The 24,223-nt window shown below is 29.4% G+C and overlaps 1 protein-coding gene across 2 annotated transcripts in view; it reads left to right on the top strand.

The window, feature by feature from the left end:
• Nucleotides 1-24,223, top strand: part of Tmem131 (Transmembrane protein 131) — a 176,332-nt gene that overhangs the window by 39,102 nt on the left and 113,007 nt on the right. For both annotated transcript variants that reach the window (XM_067280042.1, XM_067280043.1), the window contains exons 5-9: nucleotides 4,105-4,228; nucleotides 7,930-8,043; nucleotides 11,604-11,726; nucleotides 13,628-13,708; nucleotides 19,270-19,417. In XM_067280042.1, the coding sequence (XP_067136143.1) occupies nucleotides 4,105-4,228; nucleotides 7,930-8,043; nucleotides 11,604-11,726; nucleotides 13,628-13,708; nucleotides 19,270-19,417 (590 nt within the window). The remainder of the gene's footprint in view (nucleotides 1-4,104; nucleotides 4,229-7,929; nucleotides 8,044-11,603; nucleotides 11,727-13,627; nucleotides 13,709-19,269; nucleotides 19,418-24,223) is intronic.

Consider the following 24,223-nt stretch of genomic DNA (forward strand, 5'->3'; position numbering starts at 1 on the left):
CTTCATAATTATTAAGATAAGATGCTATCTCACATCCTGTATACATACAGTAGATTTGTAATGTTCATTAAACTAATATATAAGTGAAAATTTGATGTTTTAATAAAAATGTGAATGGTTAAGTTACAAAAAATGAATAAAAATTACTTCTATATTAATTTCATTGTTTTAACTTATGAATAAAATAAAATAGTCATGTCATTAACAATAATTAAGAAATAAATAAATCATTTATATCAAGATGTGTGTACTGAAATATTTAGAAGAACAGAAACATTTTCAGACTGATTAAGATATCTGCCCCTAAATTAGAACTTAAATATATATATTTTTTTCTACTTTCAAGTAGAATTTTCTGTTTTGATAAACACAATAAAATCTAGATGTAATGTACAAAATTTTTAATTATTAATTAATTAATTAATTTTATTTGCCAGGGAAAGTTTCCCTATAAGGGGGTGGTACAAATACAAGTATTACTTAAAGAATTAATACAAGATAAAGATACATATTACATATTTTTGTAGTGATTATTAACCAACATAATTTATTGCAAGGCACTGTTAGTACCTTTAGGATATATTGTTATAAAGGATTTGCCTAAACTTACAACAACAAATAATTAGATGTTACCAAGAATTTTTTCCGTGATTTTAACAAAGTAGTTACAAATTTTATAGGCATCCTTTCTACTGATGAAATTTAGGTTAATTTTAAAGTCGAGAAGTGATCTATGGTTGCATATTCTTATAATATCATATTTTCCACACAGTTTAGTTAGTGTTTGGCAATTTTGGAGTAGATGGAGCATAGAAATGTCATCAGATTGACATGATTGACAGTAAGTAAGCGAGTTTCCAGTCTTGAATCGTATCTGTGAACAGTAATTCTGATATGCCAAATGTATTTAAGATTCATCAAAATTTATAATGCCAAAGCTGCCTGTTTTTTCTCGTTATTGCACTGCTTTATCAATTCTTGATATACAAATTCGGTATTATCGACACTTTTGTATTTAAATCTGTAGCAGAATTTTAAAATACGTTTTAATATATGGGGAAAAGCCCAAATAAAACTTATCTCATGACGGAAGGCGTATCCAAGTATTGTTTTTTCAAGATGGAATAATGTTCAATGGAAGTAATTATGCAGAGTTTCAAAGTTGTATAAGTAATCCAGTCCCCATATTAGGCTTGCATAATGGATGATAGGATTTACAATGGTATTGTAGAGAGTTTAAATTGAATATTCAAATTTGATGTTTTCATTGTTGCCCATAGAAATAATAAATTGTCAATTGCTTATTTAACTTTGATATTTAATTGCCCTGACTCTTTCAATTGATAATAGTAAGGAATTGGTCCTTAGAAGAAAATTTACGGACTTGAAGTTTATCTTGTTTGTTAATTTGTCATTTAGTTATATCTATTCTTGACAATGGAAGAAAAGTGTTTACTTGTACCAGTTTTCCAGTATTTAAATTGTAGGTTAGCTTTTCATGGTTGATTAATAAGATATCATTACACAGTTTAACCTGCAAATTTTGTTTACGTAGTTCGTAGAAAGTTGGTAATAAAAATTTCCGTCTAGCTCTTGAATTGTTAGTTAAGTCCGGAGAAATTTGTAAATTATTCCATTCTTCTAACGAGTTTTGTTGTTTTTTCTGTATAATGGTAGTAAAAATACGGTCTCTAATTTGATTATTGCTGAGAGTAACTCTTAATGTTAGTTCAACTGTCTAAAACGCCCAATATATCTCTAGTATATCTTCTTGAGCTATATTTTTTATATTTAAAAGAGAAGTAATAAAATTATGTATTTCTGCTCTTGAGGTGGTTTTATGGTTTGGATAGTTGTACATAATAATGTTGTTATAGCGATGTTCGTTAATTAACGAGTCCATTTTAAATTGAATGCAATCCTTGTTAATTTGTAACTTATCTACCTGTTGTTTTAAGTTAATTAATTGTTCCTCCATTTTTAGCTGGTGGTCCTTCGTTTCACGGATATTTTCGTGAATAGATTCTAGATCTTGTTTTATCATAACCATTTGTCTAAAAAGTTTGTCGTTAGCAGTATTAATCAAATCCGATATTTTATTCCATAACACTGAAGTAGAGGTGTCTGGAAGTTTATCCAGTTTAGTAGAGAGATAATGGTCAAACTTGGTTAACTCACCTGGAATGTTATTTGCACTTATTTGTGATGAATTTAAGATGGGATTCATTTCGTCACTAGGTTCTTCATGAAGGTTTTTTTCCAGAATTGAAGTTAAAGTCCAATATTGTCTTAGAATTTGATGAAAGAGGTTGGTTCTTCTTGGTATCCGGTTTGGCACAGTTTTTTGAAGGCCTCCCTCGCTTAGGTGGAGAACGTTGCATTTTTATTAATGATGTTATTATTGAAATAATTTATCTTAGTAAGTTACAAATTTAAACTTATAACAGCAATAAAAAGACAAAAACGTATGTTGCTTAGGCTTAGTATAGATGACCAGGAGCACAAGAAAAAACGCCAGCAGCCTTGACCGATGAACACGCCCCTTCCCAAAATTTTTAATCTGTATGTCATACATGAAAATTAACACCTTGCTAATTTTAAAATGTTTTTTATATGTAATTAAATTAACAGGATTTTCTTTTTTAAATCCAAGAGTCATTGCTTGTAAGTTCATGCCACAACAGGAATGTATTATAACCCAATGATGAATAAATAGGAAATATTTTTTGTTTTTGTCAAATTTAAAGTTTTTCTTTTTAAGAACATTAATTGCATTTAACTAAACATAAATATAGTGTATTTTCCAAAAAAAAAATGTTTATTTATTTTGATTTATTAACTTTGATTTATTTGGTTCTTATTATATTATTTTGATTATTATTATTGTTGTTGTTATTTTTTACTTGTTTATTATGATCTCAGAACTAAGGTGAGTACATAAACAATAATGCATATAGAAAATTTTACTGTGACGTTGCACTTCTTGTACACACTTAATTTTAATTACACAAATGTATCTACATAAGTAAACAGATACCGGTATACCTTGAGTTATGTCATTCTCGATTATACGTCATTTGTCAAAAAAGTATATGGAAAAATAAAAATCTAGTTTAAGTCATTTTATTCGACTTTACATTCATCTGCCACAAATATTGAAGTTGTAATATCACTAGAAAAGCATTAAAAACACATAAAATCATATTAAAATATGTACATTTACACTAATTGTTAATATAATCATCATTAATCCTAGAGAACAAAACATGAAAACATCTGTGTTTCTGTGTTGTCATCTTATTTAGCAGTCTTTAAGTCCTCATTATTGGCGTTTTCTGTGGTATTTCCAATATCTACGATATGGTGTCGTTGTCAGCACCACTCGATATTGGTAAATTTAACATAAATTAGTTTATTTTCTACTATCGCAAAATAATTTTAATAACTGTATTTGTTATTTAACCTTAAAAAAAATCATCTTATTTTATAATGTCTTAGAGAACCACATTCACAAATAAAGAGTGTACTGTAAACATCACCAAATTGTAAATATGTTCATAAATTTAGATTACTTTTTTCTGTACTATATTAAAAACTAAAATTTGTTTGTAAGCTTAAAATAGATTCTTATTAACCATATATTATTAAAAATGCATTTATAAATAAAATACAGAAGTGGGAATGGTAATTTGTGATTTAGCCTAGTGACAAGTAAATTCGGAGACAAGTAAATTAGACTTACATTGCCTCTCCTGGAACCAATTACCGACGTAAGGTGAGGTGTACCTGTACTAACAGACTGACTAATTTGTCAATTTTTTAACTCACACATTTGGAAAACTTACTTTATTATATAACAGACACCCCCTTTGTCCAAATTAGTCTATTAAATTGTGATTTTACTGTACTTTGGTTTTCTTAACTGTTTATTTTTGGATTTTGAACATTACAAAGCCTTTTTTGCAATTCTTTGTATATGTAAACAATTGAGCAACTTGGAAGAAAATTTCTTAATTTATAATATTAATATAATTATCTCATAATTTATAATAATTTGTTTATTTTAATTTTTATAAATACAATCTTCTAATTTTCTTTTATTAGTCCAGTTGGAATGCCGCACATGGAACATGTAGTAGTAAGAAACTTAAGTCCTGATACCAGTATACATATGTTATCAATTTCTGGAAGTACAAGGCATTTCCATTGTTCTTTTTTTCAAGAAAAGGTATTTTTTAAAATATATTTGGCTTTTTAGTATAAAATATAAGACTTTTTAAAAATAATTTACAAAATATAAAGGTTTTTTAGCACTCTCCAATATAGTAGTGAAGTGCTTATTTTAGGACGTTTGTGTGTCTGTCAGACATTATATATTCAAGATTATGATTCGTTCAATCTATTCATTGCACATGTTCACACGCATGCACAATGACTGTTCACTTTCATTACCTAAGTGTTATGTTCCATTCAATCCATTCATTGTGCATGTCTTTGCGCATGTGCAAAAGGGAACTGAACATTTTTGTTTACAGTCACTGTAAGCTATAGTAAAAACTACCTGGTTCCTCTGGAATCTGTAAACCACATCCCTTACTGTATATTCAGTGAAAAATTCTTCTGAACAACTACTTGATTTCAAGAATTTATAAAATTTATTTTAAACAAAATTAATATTTGATTTGCTTCTGTGGAGCATGTTATCAGATTGCTTGACCAAGCTTGTTTAGAAGTCATATTTTTAATTGTGTCTTTATAATTTATTAATTGAGCTGTTTTTCCTTAATTTTACAATCTATTACTTCATACTTAATAATATCTATTATGATTTTAGTTTCTCAGTTGTATGTAAATATAAAAATTGAAGATTTAATTACCTAAAAATTGATTTGTTTAAATATATTTTGTAACAAGTTTAGACAAAACCAACTGAGATAAATTAATAAAAAAATTTGTAACATTACTTACAGTATATTACATAATATTTAAGTACTACTTGTTACAATACAGTTTTATATATACGTGGTACGATCCAAAAGTTCGGGGACTGCAGTAATCTATGACAACAAAAGCATGCATTTGAAGTTACAGCATATGAAATGGATTCTACTAAACCACCTCTACGTGTTCAGGTTAATTTCACCCATGTCATGTGATTAAACCGCAAGCTCTGCTGTTTTTTTCCGGAGATAGTTACCTTTGTCCTGCGACGTAATCAAAGTGGAGTTTCAAGAACAACCTCCAACATTTCAACTTCACCATGGTAGAATCACCGTACACCTTTCTTAGCAATTTTAAACTCTCCATAGGTGTTTTACCTAAATGCTGACAAAATTTAATGTTGGAGGTTGTTCTTGAAACTCCACTTTTATTACATCGCAGAACAAAGGTAACTATCTCTGGAAAAAAACAGCAGTGCTCGCAGTTTAATCACATGACATGGGTGAAATTAACCTGAACACGTAGAGGTGGTTTGGTAGAATCCATTTCATACGCTGTAACTTCAAATACATGCTTTTGTTGTCATAGGTTACTGCAGTCCCCGAACTTTTGGATCATACCACGTATATAGCAAAAAGCTGATGATAGTTTTAGTAAAACTGAAAACATTTCTTTAGTAAACTTTTGATTGATTAAGCAGTACTGTTTGTTTCCCCATATGATAGTGCTAAGTTTTGTTTATTTTAAAGTTATGTAATGTTGCATAATTAAATTATGCAACATTACATAACTTATTTTTTATATAACTAATTTTTTAAAATAAAAAATTATACTTACAAAAAAAGAGCATAGAAATAAAACTATGGAACATAAATTTACTGTAAAGACTACTGCACATAAGTGGAAAAATTGAAATGACAATGAACATCAATGACAAGCTTGACCAATTATTAGCTTTAAGTGAAACAAATATAAACAATTTATTACCGAAGAAATAATTATTTCTTATTTTATTGCAAAGCTACACCCAAGTAAATAAAGACCAAGCAGAAAAGAAAAAGTAGAAATTTTTAAAACTGGAAATCCTGTGATGTAATCATTTATACTTATCATGAATGATTACATTGTTGCTTATATTCAATGAGTTACTTATTTTCAACTTGTAATAGTTTAATATTGTCATAAAAATAATCAAATATATGTTGCATATACATGATTATTATTATTGTGTGTGTATGTGTATAATCTCAATGATGTTTTACAAAGAATTCAAATAGTGCATACTTTAATTTATACTTTGAATTGTGATTTAACAGTTAATTCATGATGAATACTGATTTTAACTGAATTCACAATTATTTAACTCTCAAGATGGTGAATACAACCCTTAGTGTTTTTAAATATTTAATCAGATTATTAAACAATATATTGTATTTGTAAACATTAACTTAATAAGTTTGTTTAGTATCTTCTATTAGAAACTGTATATGAACTGCATTTTCTTTAATGTACAGCAGACAGCAATGAAAATATTATGATATTGTGCATGTTATATTAAAATGTTATTATGGGAAACAGAATGTTGCATTTGTACTGCTGTAATGAACTGGTAACAAATATAATTGTAAGCTTGTACTGAAATTTTGTGATAAAAATCACTTCATTGCAAACTACAATAGACAGACACACAATACCACTGAAAAAAAATGAAAATGTCAATAGATACTGGGAATGTAGTTACTTCTTACTTCTAACTTTTATTAGTGCAATTTTTTCACTAATGTACTTCAAAAATTTACAAATTTACAAAAAACATATATATATATATATATACACACACACATATACAAACATCTCAAAACCCAATATATTAGTAATATGCTACATGACTGCTGGATTAAATCAGGCTACTTCTCTTCATTTACTTTTAATTAATTTCTAAATAATTTGTCACTAGAGACAGGTGTTAGACACCTCTTATTAAATTTATTAAATTTAATAATTATAATTGAATTAATATTTATAAATAATTTAGAATATTCTGGAAGAAATGAATTGACCTGGAGTGGGATTCATACCCACAACTCCCACTTACTGTGCAGTTACACTACCTGAGAATAAGCACTGGTGGCAACACTTCTACATGGTAAGCAGGAGTTGCAGGTTCAAGTTCCAATCTGATTCAATGCCGATTCTTTTCTTCCAGAATATTCTAAATTATTTATAAATATTAATTTAATTATAATTATTAAATTTAATAAGAGAAGGCATGTAATGCCTGCCTTTAGTGACAAATTATTTAGAAATTAATTTAAAATAAATGCAGAGAAGTAGCCCAATTTAATCCAGTAGTTGTTTGACATATTACAATATCTGAATTTATTTGATTTGGATATTGCATTGGGTACTAAAGAACATTTGTTATAGTAGAAATAAGAGTTTGATTGTATGTTTCCCATATATTCTGGAGATTTTGAATGTAACTCTTGAAAAGTCCTGAAATTTCATGTTGCAAATAGTGTGAATTCCTATATTAAATTTATCATTGTATAACATATATAATACTAAATTAAGCAATACATTTATTACTTTTTATTAATTACAATATGGTTATATAATAATACCAAACTAATTTAATCCAGCAGATTTTTTGGCTAATTAATTTTATAGTCAATTTGTTATTAAACAGTATTCTGTATAAAAAAAATGTAAATTTACTTTTTGTAGCCATTTTTTTATTTTATATTACATATTAATTTGACTGCCAATCAGTCAATCTTGTTCATTTATTAAGAGGTTCTTTATCCAGTAATCAAGCAGATTTTATAATGTTTATTATTCCTTCTTTTTCAAAAATAATAAAAATTATTTGTTTGTACAATGAAAATAAATTGAAAGATACAAATGTCATTTGAAATATAACTATTAACTTTTTAATTTAATGTAATCATAATTTTATATTAATTTTTTTAATGAACATATTTATAGGTTATACCTCCAGGAGGGAATACAACATTTGATGTAGTATTTCTTGCTAGACAAGAAGGTTCAGTAGAAAATACTTTATTTATTCATACGTCTTTAGGTTCTTTTAAATATCAAGTATGTATCTTTTCATTTTTATGATGTATATTAGGGATGTGCAACCCGCAGCCTTGGACTGCATCTGGCTCACATTAATATTTTTTACAGCCCATGTCGCATACAATATGAATAAATACATCAATTTCTCAGCTTAAGGGAGTATGCAGCAAAAATTGAAATGTTATTTTCTACAACTTATGTATGTGAATAGTTTTTCCACAATGAATTTAGTAAAAATTAAAACAAGAAACTGGCTAACAGATTCACATTGAAACTAATTTAAAACCAGCAGTGACTAATATTTAACCAAATATTTCTGATATATTATGTTTACATCAGTTCCAGAAGCTACATTAAATATACTTATGCTAATTTATAATTATATATGAATAAATAATTGTGATTTACCAGTCTTTTTTTCTTTCTTTTCTCTTATATGCAGTCCACATCAGTTCAAAAGTTTTGAAATGAGACCCTCACATAGAAAAAGGTTGCCCATCCCTGATGTATATGATTTTAGTTTTATTTTTAATGTTATTTGTTTAATAGCTTTTTGTGGAAACATAATAATCTTTCTAATGGCTAAACTTTTTGTTAAAATACTAATGCAATTTCAGAATAGTATAATTAAAAAATAATTTTTATTACGTTTTATTATTGTTGTGATGTAAATGCAGAACAGTGGACATCCATATAACATTATTAATTTGTACAAAATCAAGCAGTGTTGTGAAATTGATATATGATACTTTAATATCAGTTTTAAATGTAGAGTAATTAATGTAAAGAGAATGTAAAGTAAATTCATTAACCTGCAATCATATGCAATAGTGGTGATTTTCTGTACTTACTAGTCTTTCAAATACATTTTTCACCAAATTGACTTGTTTAGTGGTGCTTCCATGATATTGTCATGATTCATGATATCCACCTTGTAAAAATTTTGGTGGAAAAAGTTCTTCCACTTACATAGTTCTGAAAAAACTGCTGCAGAAAATCATCTACCTTGTGCACTCAGTCATGTTTAGTTTTCTTTGTTATTATTACATGATCACATGCATAACACAGCATTTTTTTTGTGTTCATTTTTGCTGACTATCATTCAAGAAGAAGTTATGGATGTCTTACATAATTGCTGTAAGAAGTATGTATGATGTCAGGGATGTTTGTTATCTACACATGACATAATGATATGAGTCCGCAACTCACTGCAATCTTGAATGTTTGTCTTCATAAGCTAGCATGACGTGTTATGACCTTGAACAATTTAAAATATTTTTGCAGGTTTATTTTGTGCTCAAAAAATATAGGAAAACCATTTTCTGGCCCTTATAATACCTCAGCTTTCATTTATTTTCAGTTTAACTCATTTCACATTAGTTCATGCTATTGCAAAGTTTGAGATACAATAATACCTAGGTTTTCGTTGACTTTGGTTATTGTCGATTTTTTTTTTGTGAAAAATTTGTCTCGGTTTTCATTGGTTGCCTCAGATTTCAACAATGTTCCCACATGTCCTTGCTACTAATTTTGCGAAACCATGTGTTGTCTCTTATTTTGTGAGTATTACTCTGTGCATCTAATCAAAAAATGGGTGTATTCAAAATCTCAGCATGCAGCCAACATCTCTGTTAAAAATTTCAGATAACTAATGGTTGCTGCCAGTGAGCTTCCAGCAAACTGCAAGCGTTTTTTTTTGTACTTGATACCCCAGCAAACAAGATGGCAGCCACCACGAGGCTCGTAAAAGCTCTATTTTCGTTGACAATTTTGTATTTAATTTGTTTGTTGATGAATAAACCCTGAATAAATTAATATTCAGTTAGTACATTAAGAGAATATTTTAATATACTAGTACATTTATGTAAGACATCACATAATGTTTTTTAGTTATTAAAGTGTAATCTTTGGATTGATTTAACTATTTAAACTTCTACAGAAATTTAAAAAATCTTCATACCTATTTCTCTTTTCGGAATATTCATTTTTCATTAAGCTGTTCTCATTAAATAAGTTCACATTATGTTAAAAATAAATTTAACGTAATGTGGAAGTCATCATCATTTGCCACTTTTATTGTTTTTTTCTCTCCCAAAATTCCTGGCAGTCAGCATTTGTGTTCTGTAGAAAACACCAGCCATTGTTTCACCTCCAGCAGCATCTCACTGGATTAATGCTCAGATTTTGAATATGCCCAATTCCGTTGCTTTCCTTTTAGCTTCATCATGGGAAATGCCATGATAAATGTTCATTTATTCTTTATATTAGTCTTTCATATTCATTTTATATTAATTTCCTATTGTTTTTAGTATTAAACACTATATTAAATAAATGACACTTTCGTGTAGTGGCATTACTAACAGCAATTTGATAAAATTCAGATGTACTCGCAAGTACTTTCAACAGCTTACAGCCATCATCCTCAGGTGAAAATCTAATACATTTGTTATCGAATTATCAGCTTTTTAACGGACTTTTTAAATTTGAAAAGTCCATTAAAAACGCTGGCGTGAAGTGTACTATATGTTCATTATTAAACACTATTTATTTTTTATAAAATGTGTTTTTGGTATGTATTTTGGAGTGTCTAGAATGAATTAATTGGATTTACATTGATTAATACAAAAATAATTGCCTCGGTCTCATTGGTTTTGGATTTTGCCAATTGTTTTTGGACAGATTATTGATGAAAACCAAGGTATCACTATTGTGAAGAAAACTAAACAGCATATGGTGATTAAATTTGACACATGCTGAGAACACACATTACAGAATTTTCAGAATTTCAAATTTGGAAACAGCAATTATGTCCAGCATAATTACATGTAAAAAATAGGGAAAAATTGCTGCTATACACATGTGTAAAGCAGCAATGTGTAAAAATAACTGCTTATGAGCATGGATTAGTATTGTCAGTGATTAAGGATGATTGTTTATTTTCAGAAATCCAAAAATAATATGAAACACACACTATGATTTTCTAATTATGACAAAAAGACAATATAGAAAGAGATGAAATAATTGAAATGAAACTAAATCATTAGAAAGAGATATTTATACATTATTTTCATAGAATAGAAAATATCATGATCATTTTCCTAATATGGAAATGTGAACAATTTCATTTCAACATTCATAAACAAAATTTCATAAAACTTTATTTTTATTTGGAAGTTTGAAAAATATCTTTATATTTGGTATACAACATTATTACCATATGTACACTGTTCAGAGGAATCCTACCTTTCTCTACTGTCTATCCCCCTTTTTCTCTTACCCTTTTTTCTGCTGGCTAAACACCTTGTGTATGGCCAATGTCTTTCATGTATGTTGTATGTATACAACATTATTATTATTATTATTATTATTATTGTATACCAAATATGAAATATTATAGCAAACAATTCAGCTTTAGTAAAATGTCCAAATATGACAAAAAGTAAACAATTAGATATCTAATCCAAATATAATTATTTTTAAAAATGTTAATACACTATACTATATTTTGTTGTACAGTCATATTAATATTAAGTTTTAATTAAATAAATATGATTTTAATAAAAATTTTTGTTTTACAGGTTATAGCTAATGGATCACCAAATCCATATCGGCTACATCCATTTTTAGGAGTAAGAATGCCATTAAACAGCAGTTATACTCCAATAATTAGTATGCATAATCCACACAGTTTAACATTACAGGTATTATTAAAATATATACATTTATAATTATAAAAAATACTGTTTTTAAATGTTTTTAAAACTAATAAAACAAGCATATCTGTATATATGTAAAAGAATTGTACAAATGTAATACTATACAGATAAAATTTGCATTTTTTTTTTACTCAGTGAGGTGACTTCAAAACATATCATAAATTTTTATTGTTTTTAATGAAGATGCTCATCAATAACACACTTTGTCACACAATTGTTTTACTACCATTATGCAGGTATTCTTCATGTCTTGTTATTGCATTATTTACTGCAGATGTCTACAGCTTTGGTACAGTAGTATGAGAAATCTTTATTATCTTTGCCTTTGCAATGTCTTCTTCCTCGTTATTTTTATCTTTTTATTCCTATACATTTTTGATTATTTCATCATCTGTTAACGCCTAATCTACTCCATAGTTTTCCTCATTTAGCTATTTAGTAATATTCTTCTTGAAGTTTGTGGAACATGTCAATGAATGTCATCTGGAATTCATGATTCTGAATTGATTGGCTCATCATTGTCACTCAATGCTGACTCAAACTTGGTATCAATTAAAAGCCATACTTTTTTCTAACACTTTAGTATGATAGTGCTTTCTGCTATATTCTATGCTTTTCTGTTTGGTAAACAACACACATGTTGATGGCTTTCCATGCCTTCATCATAGCCTTGGTGGAATTGTTTCCACATTCCTTCTGGGAAGTGAGAATTGCATGTCAACAGCAGTGCTTAGTTGATTCCAAAATTTCCTGATCCTTAGGTTGAATCAGAGCTGTCATATTGGTGAAAGAAAGACAGCTTGTATATCATATCACTTCAAAGACAAGTCAAAAGGTACATTTAATTGCCTGCAAGTAATGTAAGGGTCTACCCTTACATTACTTGCAGGCAATGGAAGAGTTTAAAAAACAAATTTTTCCAATTTCCTGAAAGGTTGCTTGTTCTTTTGGTATAGAGACTCTTGTCCAAAATTTAACAGAAGACAATTGCAACTGTTTCTCTTTAAATTCTTCTACTCAATTCAAACCTATTCTATAAGTAATTTATATTTACTTTCAGTTTCTCCATGGAAATGTCACCCAAAATGTTGCCAATGTGGAAAATTTAGTTGCTATTTGTTTCAATTTGGCAACACTGATCATCATGTTGCACCAATTCAAACAGAAGGTATAATGTAATGACATCTGTATAGTTATTAGACAGATACATGGTAGCCTCTTTCATCCCATGATCACTGCTTTGCTTCTCATAATTTCAATTTCCACTTCCCATCACCTTGTTCAATCCTTTGGAACTTGGACAAGAACTTGAAAATCCTGAACTTGGAAAGAAATTTCCTGCAAGTGTTAAGATCAGTTTATATTGGATTGATTATGATATGTTAGGTTTACCTGGTAAATTACTTGCAAGTCTAGTTTGATCTACAATCATACTTTCAATGAAGCTGTCATACCGATCTGAATTGTATGAGAGCAAAAGTGAAAACAAAAAAAATGAGAGGCCAGTGAGCAGATAATGTGGCATTTTGATATGCAATATTGTACTGTACATAGAAACACACATGCATATTATAAATTTGTTTACGTTATCTAACATTTTTAGATTATTATGATTCACCTTTTGCAACTGCATCCAATAGAATATGTATAACTGAGAAGTAAATATAATTTGAACTGGATTTCTTGATGATGTTTCATCGTATTTGAAAACATCAGGAAAAAAAATAATAAAAATTATACAAGTTCAACAGATATGTGCATAATTTGGATTGTTAAATGTTTTTTATACTTCTGAATGACTCTGATTACATTGTATTTTTATTGTTTATAGAAATGAATCATATTTTGAGAATTATAATTTAAAATTATTAATCTATTTTTATTAGCTAACAGAAATGTATTCAAGTGGAGGAGACTTACATTTGGAACTTCCAGCAGGAGATTCAGAATCACCAAAACATTTATGGGTAAGTTTATTATTGCAAAATGAGTAGAAATGAGCAGAAAAAAAAATTGTTTTGAAGTTAAAAATACTCTGTCTATAAAATAAAATAACTTTAATTTCAGTTTAGTTTATTAAAATAAATCTAATAAAATTTCCTGTCTTTAAATTGCTATATATTCTGTACAAGCTACTTTTTATAGGTGGAACATGCATTCATGGCAACTGCATTCAAATTTTTCTTAGACTACTACATTAAATTTTCAAATTTACAGTAATTTTTGAATGTCAATTTATTTATCTTCAAGAAAATAAATTACTTCTGATAATTTGGACCAGCTTAAAATTGGCAGGTTTAATTTCTTTTTTTTATCTTTGTTCAATGTATAGAAAAGAGTTATTAGAGTTAGAGTTGTGGCCAAAGTTTTCATCCCTAAAACATCAAGATGCTTGACGTTCATGTTTTAGAGATGAAAACTTCGGTTGCACCTTGCTATTAAAAGAATTTGGCACTAGTTGACTGTGGTTCATTTGCGATGTGATGCAAATGCAATGCATTGTGCAGAGAGCAAATGTTATGCATTATACTAAACAGCACTTGACTTCATTTACAAGAGCAAAGAAATTTTAAACCACTTGCCGTACATCAGTGTTCTAAATTTTTACATTTCTATCAATTTTGTAATTAAATATGTATTCATTGCTATGTAATCATTAATTTTTTATATAAAAATTCCTTAATAATAAATAAATATTAAATAATTAATACTTGTGGTGGAAAATTCCATCATGCGATTTTCCACCACAAGTATACCTGATATAGCATGTCTAAGTTCAAATATTGACAAAATTGAGAAAGTTTGAACATTTTGAAAAGTACTTCAAGTGTCTTGAAATATAATATGCATCTCAAACATACCAACTGGAAACTGACATCTAGTACTGGAAAAGACATCATAACATTGTATCTATAGCAGAATGTCTAAACATGCTTGTATGATGTCACTAACAGTAATCATTCAATTACAGAAGTGTTACAAATAAAGGTAGCTCCTACTTTACTGTTTTATGATCTGACTCATTACTGCACTGGGGAGATTGTATTAATGAAACATTGTTGTAGGTATGAGCTAGTGAATGGCTATTTTAATGAGTCATTGTTAAGAGCACATACTGTATTGTTGTTAGTTTGTAACCTATGTATGTTTGTTTTTATTATTTTTGTACTTCCAAAACAATACTTGATGTATAATATAAATATAAATAAAGCTTTTAGAAATCTGGAAAAAGTTATGCAGATTTTCGAATCTCAAGACTTTCAACATAGTAGTAAGTTTCAAGTTTCAAGTTGCAAGAGATTTTAGAATATGCAATTACCTGTTATCAAGAAATATACAATGAGAAAAAATTTGCATATAAACAAACAACACTTGAGAATTTTTTTGACAGAGGCACTACTGCTGCATTTAGTCAGTCTACAGATAAAAGTGAGCATTTGGACAAAAACATTTAAAGAAATAATTTTATTTTTTTCTTTTAAAAGAAAAAATTAATATTAATAAATATAATATATTGTATATTTCTGCAGATAAGATGACCTTCAGAGAAGATGAGGTATAAATTTTTGTCAAAGTTTTATAGTTTTAGCATATTATAAGACGACCCCTAAACTGTCAACAGCCTATGAATTTAGTTTAGATCAGAGATGATCATCTGGATAATAATACTGTATTGTGTATATAGAATTATGTCCTATTTGTAATTTTTCAAATGAACAAATTTTATTCTCTGCATCTGGCAGCACTGCCTTGTGATTGTTGCAAACGTTCTCACTGATTTGGGCATTCGGGTTGACTAACACCTTGACTATTTACAAAAATGTCATACGGGCTATTCTATTTTATGGACCTACCCTACTCTCTACTAGTACATAATTATGTACTCTAATAACCACCACCTTATAAGTTGCTGAGAGAATTTTAATTAAGAAAACTAACGTTTTCGATCTATTCCATAGATCATCTTCAGGTTCGAACTGACGAACAAAAATAATTCCAAAGAATGGAACACAAATATTTAAATTCAAAAAACCGTCACCGGAGCAACTAATTAAAATTAGAATTAAAGCGCAAAAAATACATAAATATAAACTAACAAACATAAAACAATACCAAGGTTATTAGTACACGCTAACATCATTTAACAGATAATAAAATATTAAAGTCCTCCAAATATGAAACACATCGCAAGTTATGAGCCATTTGTAAGTCTCTTAATAGCAAACTTCCAAGCTGACGGTAATCCCTCAGCGTCCCTGGCGTTAATGCATCTGTTGTCGAGTCTACTCTTATATATTTCAATTTTTTCCGCCATTTTTGCTAAAGTTGGAGAATATATTTGCTTGACAATTTCCACTTCTTCCCATCCAACGACGGATCCTTCGGCCTGGGCCGTCTGGGCCAGAACAGTTGCGTTAGAACTTTTCCTTACATCATATTTATGCTCTTTAATTCTTACGCCTAGGTTTCTCGTTGTAACCCCTATATACTCCTGTTTTAGACCTAATTGCTGGTTTTCATAAGGGATCCTATAGACCCCAGCTTTATCTTCTTTCTTAATCTCCTCTTTATCAGTTCTCAGAATTTTGTAGAGGTTCGGGGCTCGTTTTAAGATCAATGTTGATTTTTTAATGTCAGCTATCTCCTTCATAATGCCCCGTACATTTTTGTTGAATGTAAACTTAGTATATCCACTAGGCCTTTGTTTAGAGGTTCTCGCGTCGTTCTTTTCAAACTTCCTCAAGATACCATTAATTACGTTTCTTCTGTAGCCCAAGTTCTCAGCAATTCGCATGATCCTGTCGATTTCGTTAACCCTGTCCATAACGTTATCGCAATAAGTAAAAGCCCTCCTGACTAAGGTACGAAAGGCTGCCAGTTTGTAACGAAATGGATCCTTGGACTGTGGCGAAATCGACAGGATCATGCGAATTGCTGAGAACTTGGGCTACAGAAGAAACGTAATTAATGGTATCGTGAGGAAGTTTGGAAAGAACGACGCGAGAACCTCTAAACAAAGGCCTAGTGAATATACTAAGTTTACATTCAACAAAAATGTACGGGGCATTATGAAGGAGATAGCTGACATTAAAAAATCAACATTGATCTTAAAACGAGCCCCGAACCTCTACAAAATTCTGAGAACTGATAAAGAGGAGATTAAGAAAGAAGATAAAGCTGAGGTCTATAGGATCCCTTATGAAAACCAGCAATTAGGTCTAAAACAGGAGTATATAGGGGTTACAACGAGAAACCTAGGCGTAAGAATTAAAGAGCATAAATATGATGTAAGGAAAAGTTCTAACGCAACTGTTCTGGCCCAGACGGCCCAGGCCGAAGGATCCGTCGTTGGATGGGAAGAAGTGGAAATTGTCAAGCAAATATATTCTCCAACTTTAGCAAAAATGGCGGAAAAAATTGAAATATATAAGAGTAGACTCGACAACAGATGCATTAACGCCAGGGACGCTGAGGGATTACCGTCAGCTTGGAAGTTTGCTATTAAGAGACTTACAAATGGCTCATAACTTGCGATGTGTTTCATATTTGGAGGACTTTAATATTTTATTATCTGTTAAATGATGTTAGCGTGTACTAATAACCTTGGTTTTATTTTAGTTTTAGTGGTTTTTTTTTTAACTATAGCAAGCCCAGTGAATGATATCCAGCAGTGGGTTTCTTATAAAATTGAGTTTAAGCAGAGTTATCTGCTCTGCTGAAGAATATAAAAAAAATTATTGCAGATATTTCATTGTGATACTACACTGAAATAATTTTATTTTTTTCTTTTAAAAGAAAAAATTAATGTTAATAAATATAATGTATATTTCTGCAGATAAGATAACCTTCAGATAAGATGAGGTATAAATTTTTGTCAAAGTTTTATAGTTTTAGCATATATCTGTCCAGGATTAATAACAGGAAGTACATTTATGTGAAAGTTTTCCAGATGTGTATCTGGAAAATTTAATGCTGGGTCATATTGATATGAAATCTGTTAAAATGTTGATTGTATGGTAATTTTAACTGATTTTGTGTTAGTCAATAGATCCTGTGTACCTGATAATGGAGTCATAAATGAATATATTTAAAAATATGAACATTATGAGGCTCAGCAAACAGGAAAATAGAATATTTTTTAGGGACACTGTCAACTGGGCTACTGCTAACTGGACACTGGACATCTGGGTGACAAAATAAGAGATGAGTAATAGACAAAATACAAAATTTTTTTTGTTTTCCTTATTAAAATCATCATTCTTTTAGTGATCTACCACCTGGTAAATTTAAATTATATTTTTTGAGAAATGAGTTAAAAGAACAATTTTGTAATTAACAAACATATTTATATGTGTTCAAACAAACATTAAAACAAAAACAACACGAAATTCAAAACAAAATTTTTATTTTAAATTTTATTTTTGAAAATGATTTGCCCTTATACATACATATATTAAATTGATGGCAAGTTCTTCAAAAGAATTAGAAACAATCAATAAATCACATGGAAAAAAAAAGCACCTCTTCGAAATAATTTGTTTTCAAAAAACTGCTTTTCTTTGATGTGATTTGTTAACCTTTTCTGATATAAAATAATTAATAATGCTACAGTAAGATGTTCTAAACATTTCATTTTCTTAAGTTGGAAATAATTCGTAACTCATAGTTTATAACTTTTATACTTCATAAGTCTTAACCATATTTATATTTATATATATTTTATCAATATTTACAAAAAAATAAATAAACAATATCTGCATGATCATAAGCTTGCTAAGCATGCAAAAATTTTTAAGTTTTGGTCGCCCAAATGAAGTTGCCCAGTTAACTGTCACCCACTTGACTATTGCCTAGTTGTTGTGTACCCTGTTTTTCAAAAATGCACCTTGCATACATTTACTTCCTATGGCTGCATTTTCAATGTAATAGAGTGAGTATTATATTTACAAACTAACTTGTTTTTGGTTTTGATGGCTTGAAAATTTTGGTGTGCATTAGATTTGATGGTGCATTATAATCAAGAAAATATGGTTTAAGTTAGAAACTATACCATATTTCATTTTACGTAAATAAACATAATATGAACATAATAAACATAACTAAAACACAATACAACCACTGTTATATTTTAGTTGTTTTTTCAGAAATTAGTTGGGAATCTTTGATTGATATTATAACTGATGCATTATAATTTTTTCCATTTAAAATAATGGGAAATAGACTTTTTATTAATGTTTTTTTACAGAACATCTGATTTTCAGGAATGGATTATAGACATAAAGCAGGGGAAGCCTGTATGTTTCTTACATAGTAATGCATTATTTTATAAGGGGATAAATCATTTAAATGATTTTGTAAATTTACTGTGATAAATGCTTTGCTTATTATTAATTTGTAATTCTATGTACAAATTTTTTATATATAAAATTACAAATTAAAAAAAATTCTAAATTATTTCTTTAAAATATTTTGAAACTGAAATTTACTGTTACATGTTTGTTTATTTATTTATTTATTTATTTTTCAGGAAATACCACCTTATGAAACAAAATCTGTTATGAGAGCAAATTTTGTAGCAAGGATAGAAAGAAATCATACAGCTTATATTCGAATAAAAACTAATAGTACTAATCATGATTATCTAGTTTTACCTGTTGAAGTAGAAGTGACGTCAGGTATTTTATTTGAGAATACATTTTGATAATTTTCAAATAATTTGAGTGTATTTTTCTACTTGAATAAATTTAAGAAATAATAATAATTTTTTAAAAAATCAACTTTTTAGTATACTTGATTTTAAAAAATTTATTTAGATGTTTAGATTAAAGATAATAAAAATTTTATGATTATTTTTCATGATATTAAATTATTTTATTTATTTTTAATTAATTAATAATAACAGGTAGTACACTTATGTGAAAATACGTACTTAGAAATTTGGTTTAGTTGTTGTTGTTTTATTTTAAGAACAGTTAATAAGTGGATTTTCTGAAATATTTAATGTAATAAAATGTTCCTTATTACTAAGATATTATTTAAATAATATATAACTAGAACTCACTTGTGCCTGTGACCGGTGTGAAATTAATTAATTCAAGTTAACGAATGTTTTCTGGACGCCTTCCGTGTCCTTCTTCAGGTTAAACTGCTGGATTCTATTATTTTTAAAAAACTCCGTTCCGATCTTTTAAGAACGAATTCGAATGATGATAGTTCGAAAGCGCGATGACCATCGCGCATGCGCTATATCTGTCGTGCTCCATGTCGTACTGTATCGTATTCGTTTTTAATCTTTGTATTCTTTTTTATCTTTGGGTCACATGACTTCATGTGTCATCGGACCCAAATAAATCTTCATGCATCCTCTTGTAATAAAGTTCGCCAAGCAAGCGAAAGAGCTATCTCGTCGCGTGAATTAATGCATGTTGTTTTAGTTTGCGCTTTATGTATCTCTATCGCTTCTAGCCATTTAAGGTGTTCCATCTGAGTTGTTTTGGTTATTAGCATGGCCCCCGCGAAGTCCACATTAATGCCCGGTTCAGAAGCGTTCACTGCGAGTGACATGGTAGCTCTGTTGTATCTTATATCTGCCTTGTGCTCTTTAACCCTGACTTCCATAGAGCGTTTCGTTGATCCTATGTAGATCAGATCCCTATTAAATCTCTCGTCTTTTATCGGAATTTGGTATACGCCTGCCATTCTATTCGGGTCAGATAGGTCCTTTCCGTTACGTAACAAACTGTAAATAGTTGGGCCTCTCCTGTAAGCAACGGTGACCTTACGTCTCCTGGCGATAGACTCGTATATGGATTTCAAGGTCGGGTTATATGTGATGGGTATTCTCTCCACCTCCGTACTTTGGTTGTTACCTTGTGCCACTGTAGGTGCGTTTTGGCTCATTCGTGCTTTTTGGCATTCCGACATTCTTGGAATAATGTTGCGGTAGCCGTGTATATCCGCAATCTTCTCAATATGTTTCAACTCTTTCTTAAGTGCTTGTTGAGTGGAAGAGTGCATGTATGCCCGTCTGACCAATGATCTAAATGCTGCTATTTTGTATTGGATCGGGTTGCACGAGTCACTCGGGATGTATGTGGGGCTTGCACATTGTTTGCGATACACCGAGGTATGGATGTTGTGCAAGTCAATCCTGATATCCACATCCAAAAAATGCACATTGGCATCGCTATGTTGCTCAACTTCGATTGACAGACCATACGTGTTATCATTCATCTTTTCTACGAATTGCGCCAAGGGACCACGCTAATAACCAAAACAACTCAGATGGAACACCTTAAATGGCTAGAAGCGATAGAGATACATAAAGCGCAAACTAAAACAACATGCATTAATTCACGCGACGAGATAGCTCTTTCGCTTGCTTGGCGAACTTTATTACAAGAGGATGCATGAAGATTTATTTGGGTCCGATGACACATGAAGTCATGTGACCCAAAGATAAAAAAGAATACAAAGATTAAAAACGAATACGATACAGTACGACACGGAGCACGACAGATATAGCGCATGCGCGATGGTCATCGCGCTTTCGAACTATCATCATTCGAATTCGTTCTTAAAAGATCGGAACGGAGTTTTTTAAAAATAATAGAATCCAGCAGTTTAACCTGAAGAAGGACACGGAAGGCATCCAGAAAACATTCGTTAACTTGAATTAATTAATTTCACACCGGTCACAGGCACAAGTGAGTTCTAGTTATATATTATACACCCCGGTGTGTATGAGGAAGATACATATATTACAGTCAAACCTGTTTTTATGCACTCTTTTTATGTGCGATTTTTATTTATGCGATTTTTTTTAATGTGAATTTTTAATTTGTGCGGTATAGTTGGCGACTAGTCTCGTGCGATTCGTCATGTCTTACGTTGACTTATTATAGCTAAATAAACTTATTATAGCATAAATGCACTTATTATAGTAATATTATTGCATGAATATGCGAAAAATGAAATAATTTACTTTTTAAGTCAACAAAACACCACCTGGACAAAAATATGTAAAACAGACGATAGACCAGACGATGCAGTCAAGTGCTGACATCTGTTGTCAATAAATTCTATTTCGTACGGTTTTGAGTTATTTTCTATGTGAGACTTTTTTTTATGCGGTCCCTGTTGACCGCATTAAAAAAATATTTTTTAATTGTGTCGTGAAAACTATTATTTACAGCCATTCGTGAAGTTTCTTGAGATTTTTTTTTTATGCGTTTTTTTAATGCGGTCTCTATCCCCCGCATAAAAACAGGTTTGACTGTATTTAAATGATAACAATTTCCAAGCTAAGAAGAAAGGCTATATATGATGTCTTAGTATTCATTTATGCTCTTTACTTGCACTTGAAGCCATTTGAGCATTTATATAAACTACTAAAATGTGTTTTTTTTTCATTTTATAATTATGAAATAATTCTGTTTAAATATTATAAATGTTTATCATTACCTTTAAAATATACAGAATATGGTATTAGTAATTAAATAAGAAAATTATTCAAAGTGAATTTTATTAATATAAAATAAAAATAAAAATAATTTTATGGTTTTGTATTTGAAAAGATTGCTTTTCTTATGCATATTAATTTTAAATCTGGTATTATAATTAAGTATTGAAAATTAATAGATTGTTTTGTCAAACTATATTTTAAGAAGCAAAAACTTTGTTATTGTTATGTGAATTTAAAAATTGATTTTAGAATTATAGAATATATAAATTAATATAGATATGAATTAAATATGAAACTGCATAAAAATTTTCAAACAGATAATTGATTTCAAACTGTGTTTTTTGATCTTGGGTATGTGAGTGTGTTCATATCTGTAGGTCTTTAGTACAATAATTCTACTAAATAAATATATTTGTATTTAATAAATGTAAATAAATGTTTTTATTTTAACTGGGAATTTTGTTTAGTTGGTGTCAGTAATCTTTCTTCTGAATAGGCTTTACTCTATGAAGGATTATAGTTCTCTATCAGTGTATTGAGTATTGAAACATTTAAGATCTAATATCCCATTACAGAATACCTGCATAGGGTAGTATATGATTCTGAATGATATTTTATTTATTTGTATCTGTTATGGAATTTTTAAAATTATTAGCAAGAAATTTAAAATAAAAATAAACATAAAATTAATTCATGGTATATAAAAAATAATAATTCACTCATGTTGATACATAAAAATATGATTTGGAACTCTTCATCTTGATGTGTGTACTTCAAAATCATTTTTAAAATCATCTGAATTTTCCAAACTTAATTGTATTTGATTACATTTATCATAAGTAAACAGTAAAAACTGGATGGAACTACTATATTGAATAAAATAACATCAGTGATCCAGCAAAAATGAAGGAATTTAATAAACAAATGTTTTCTACTGTTTTGAATGGTCATCATCAGATTGTAGAATTAAATATTGAACATAGAATATTACAGATGATTTAAAAGTGATGGAACTAATGTCATGCATGTGTAGACAGGTGCAAGCTTTTCATAAAAATCCAAAAAAATAACTGAACATTCTTCTTATCTTTGAGGATCAAATCATCCTTTATGCAAGATATATGGATGACATTCTCATTATTTGGTGCCAGAAACCCCAACTGCAAGAATTCCTAGCCACCATCAATAACATTCTGAGGCTTCTGTCTAAACACAGAAGAAAAGTTCCAACCAAGCCCACTTCCTAGATATTCTGATCACTCTACATAACAGCTGTCTTACAACAGGTGTCTACTATAAGGATTTCTACAAGCCATTGTACATTCTGTTATTGTCTCATGACTTACGTGTAGAAAATAGCTGCTTTCAAAGCTTTCATAAAAAGAACATTTACTTATTGCTTAAGAACCCATCTCAGAAAACAAGAGCTACAGCACATCTACCATCTAGCCATATTGCATGGCAACTCTCCAAAACTTATTGAAGACCTTTTCTAATGTTACTTCTCACAGGTTGATCCCATTGTAAATGTGGATAGATTGTATAAGGCTGTTATATATAACAAGGCTCTATACAACATTTATAACTATAAGGAAATAGCTTGTATTTCAAAAGTCAACATTACATTTAAAAGAAGTCCAATGTTTTTTATTTCACTGCTGAGACAGGTCAAAGATCTTAGTCAGGAGTTATTCCTTTCGCGTATTTACTCCATCTCTATCTAAGACAATAGAGTAAACTGCTATTATGAGTACATTGGAGTGACATCCAGATCTTTAAGCACACAAGTTAAGGAGCATGGTAATACCATTTAAAAAAGGCTTATGAATTGCTTGCAAAGCCTTCATCTGCAATAATGACATCAATATTTCACTCAACTGCGCCTGTTTTCTGTACCAATTTGCCAATACAGCCCACTTCATGTATTTAGAAATGTTAGAGATTTATAAAACTACAAAAAGGGATACCATCATTAACTATAAAGATATGGATTCCATTTCAAATGCATAAAGTTATA

This window comes from Centruroides vittatus, unplaced genomic scaffold, assembly GCF_030686945.1.
Source record: "Centruroides vittatus isolate TY-2023 unplaced genomic scaffold, ASM3068694v2 contig_880, whole genome shotgun sequence".
Lineage (NCBI taxonomy): Eukaryota > Metazoa > Arthropoda > Arachnida > Scorpiones > Buthidae > Centruroides > Centruroides vittatus.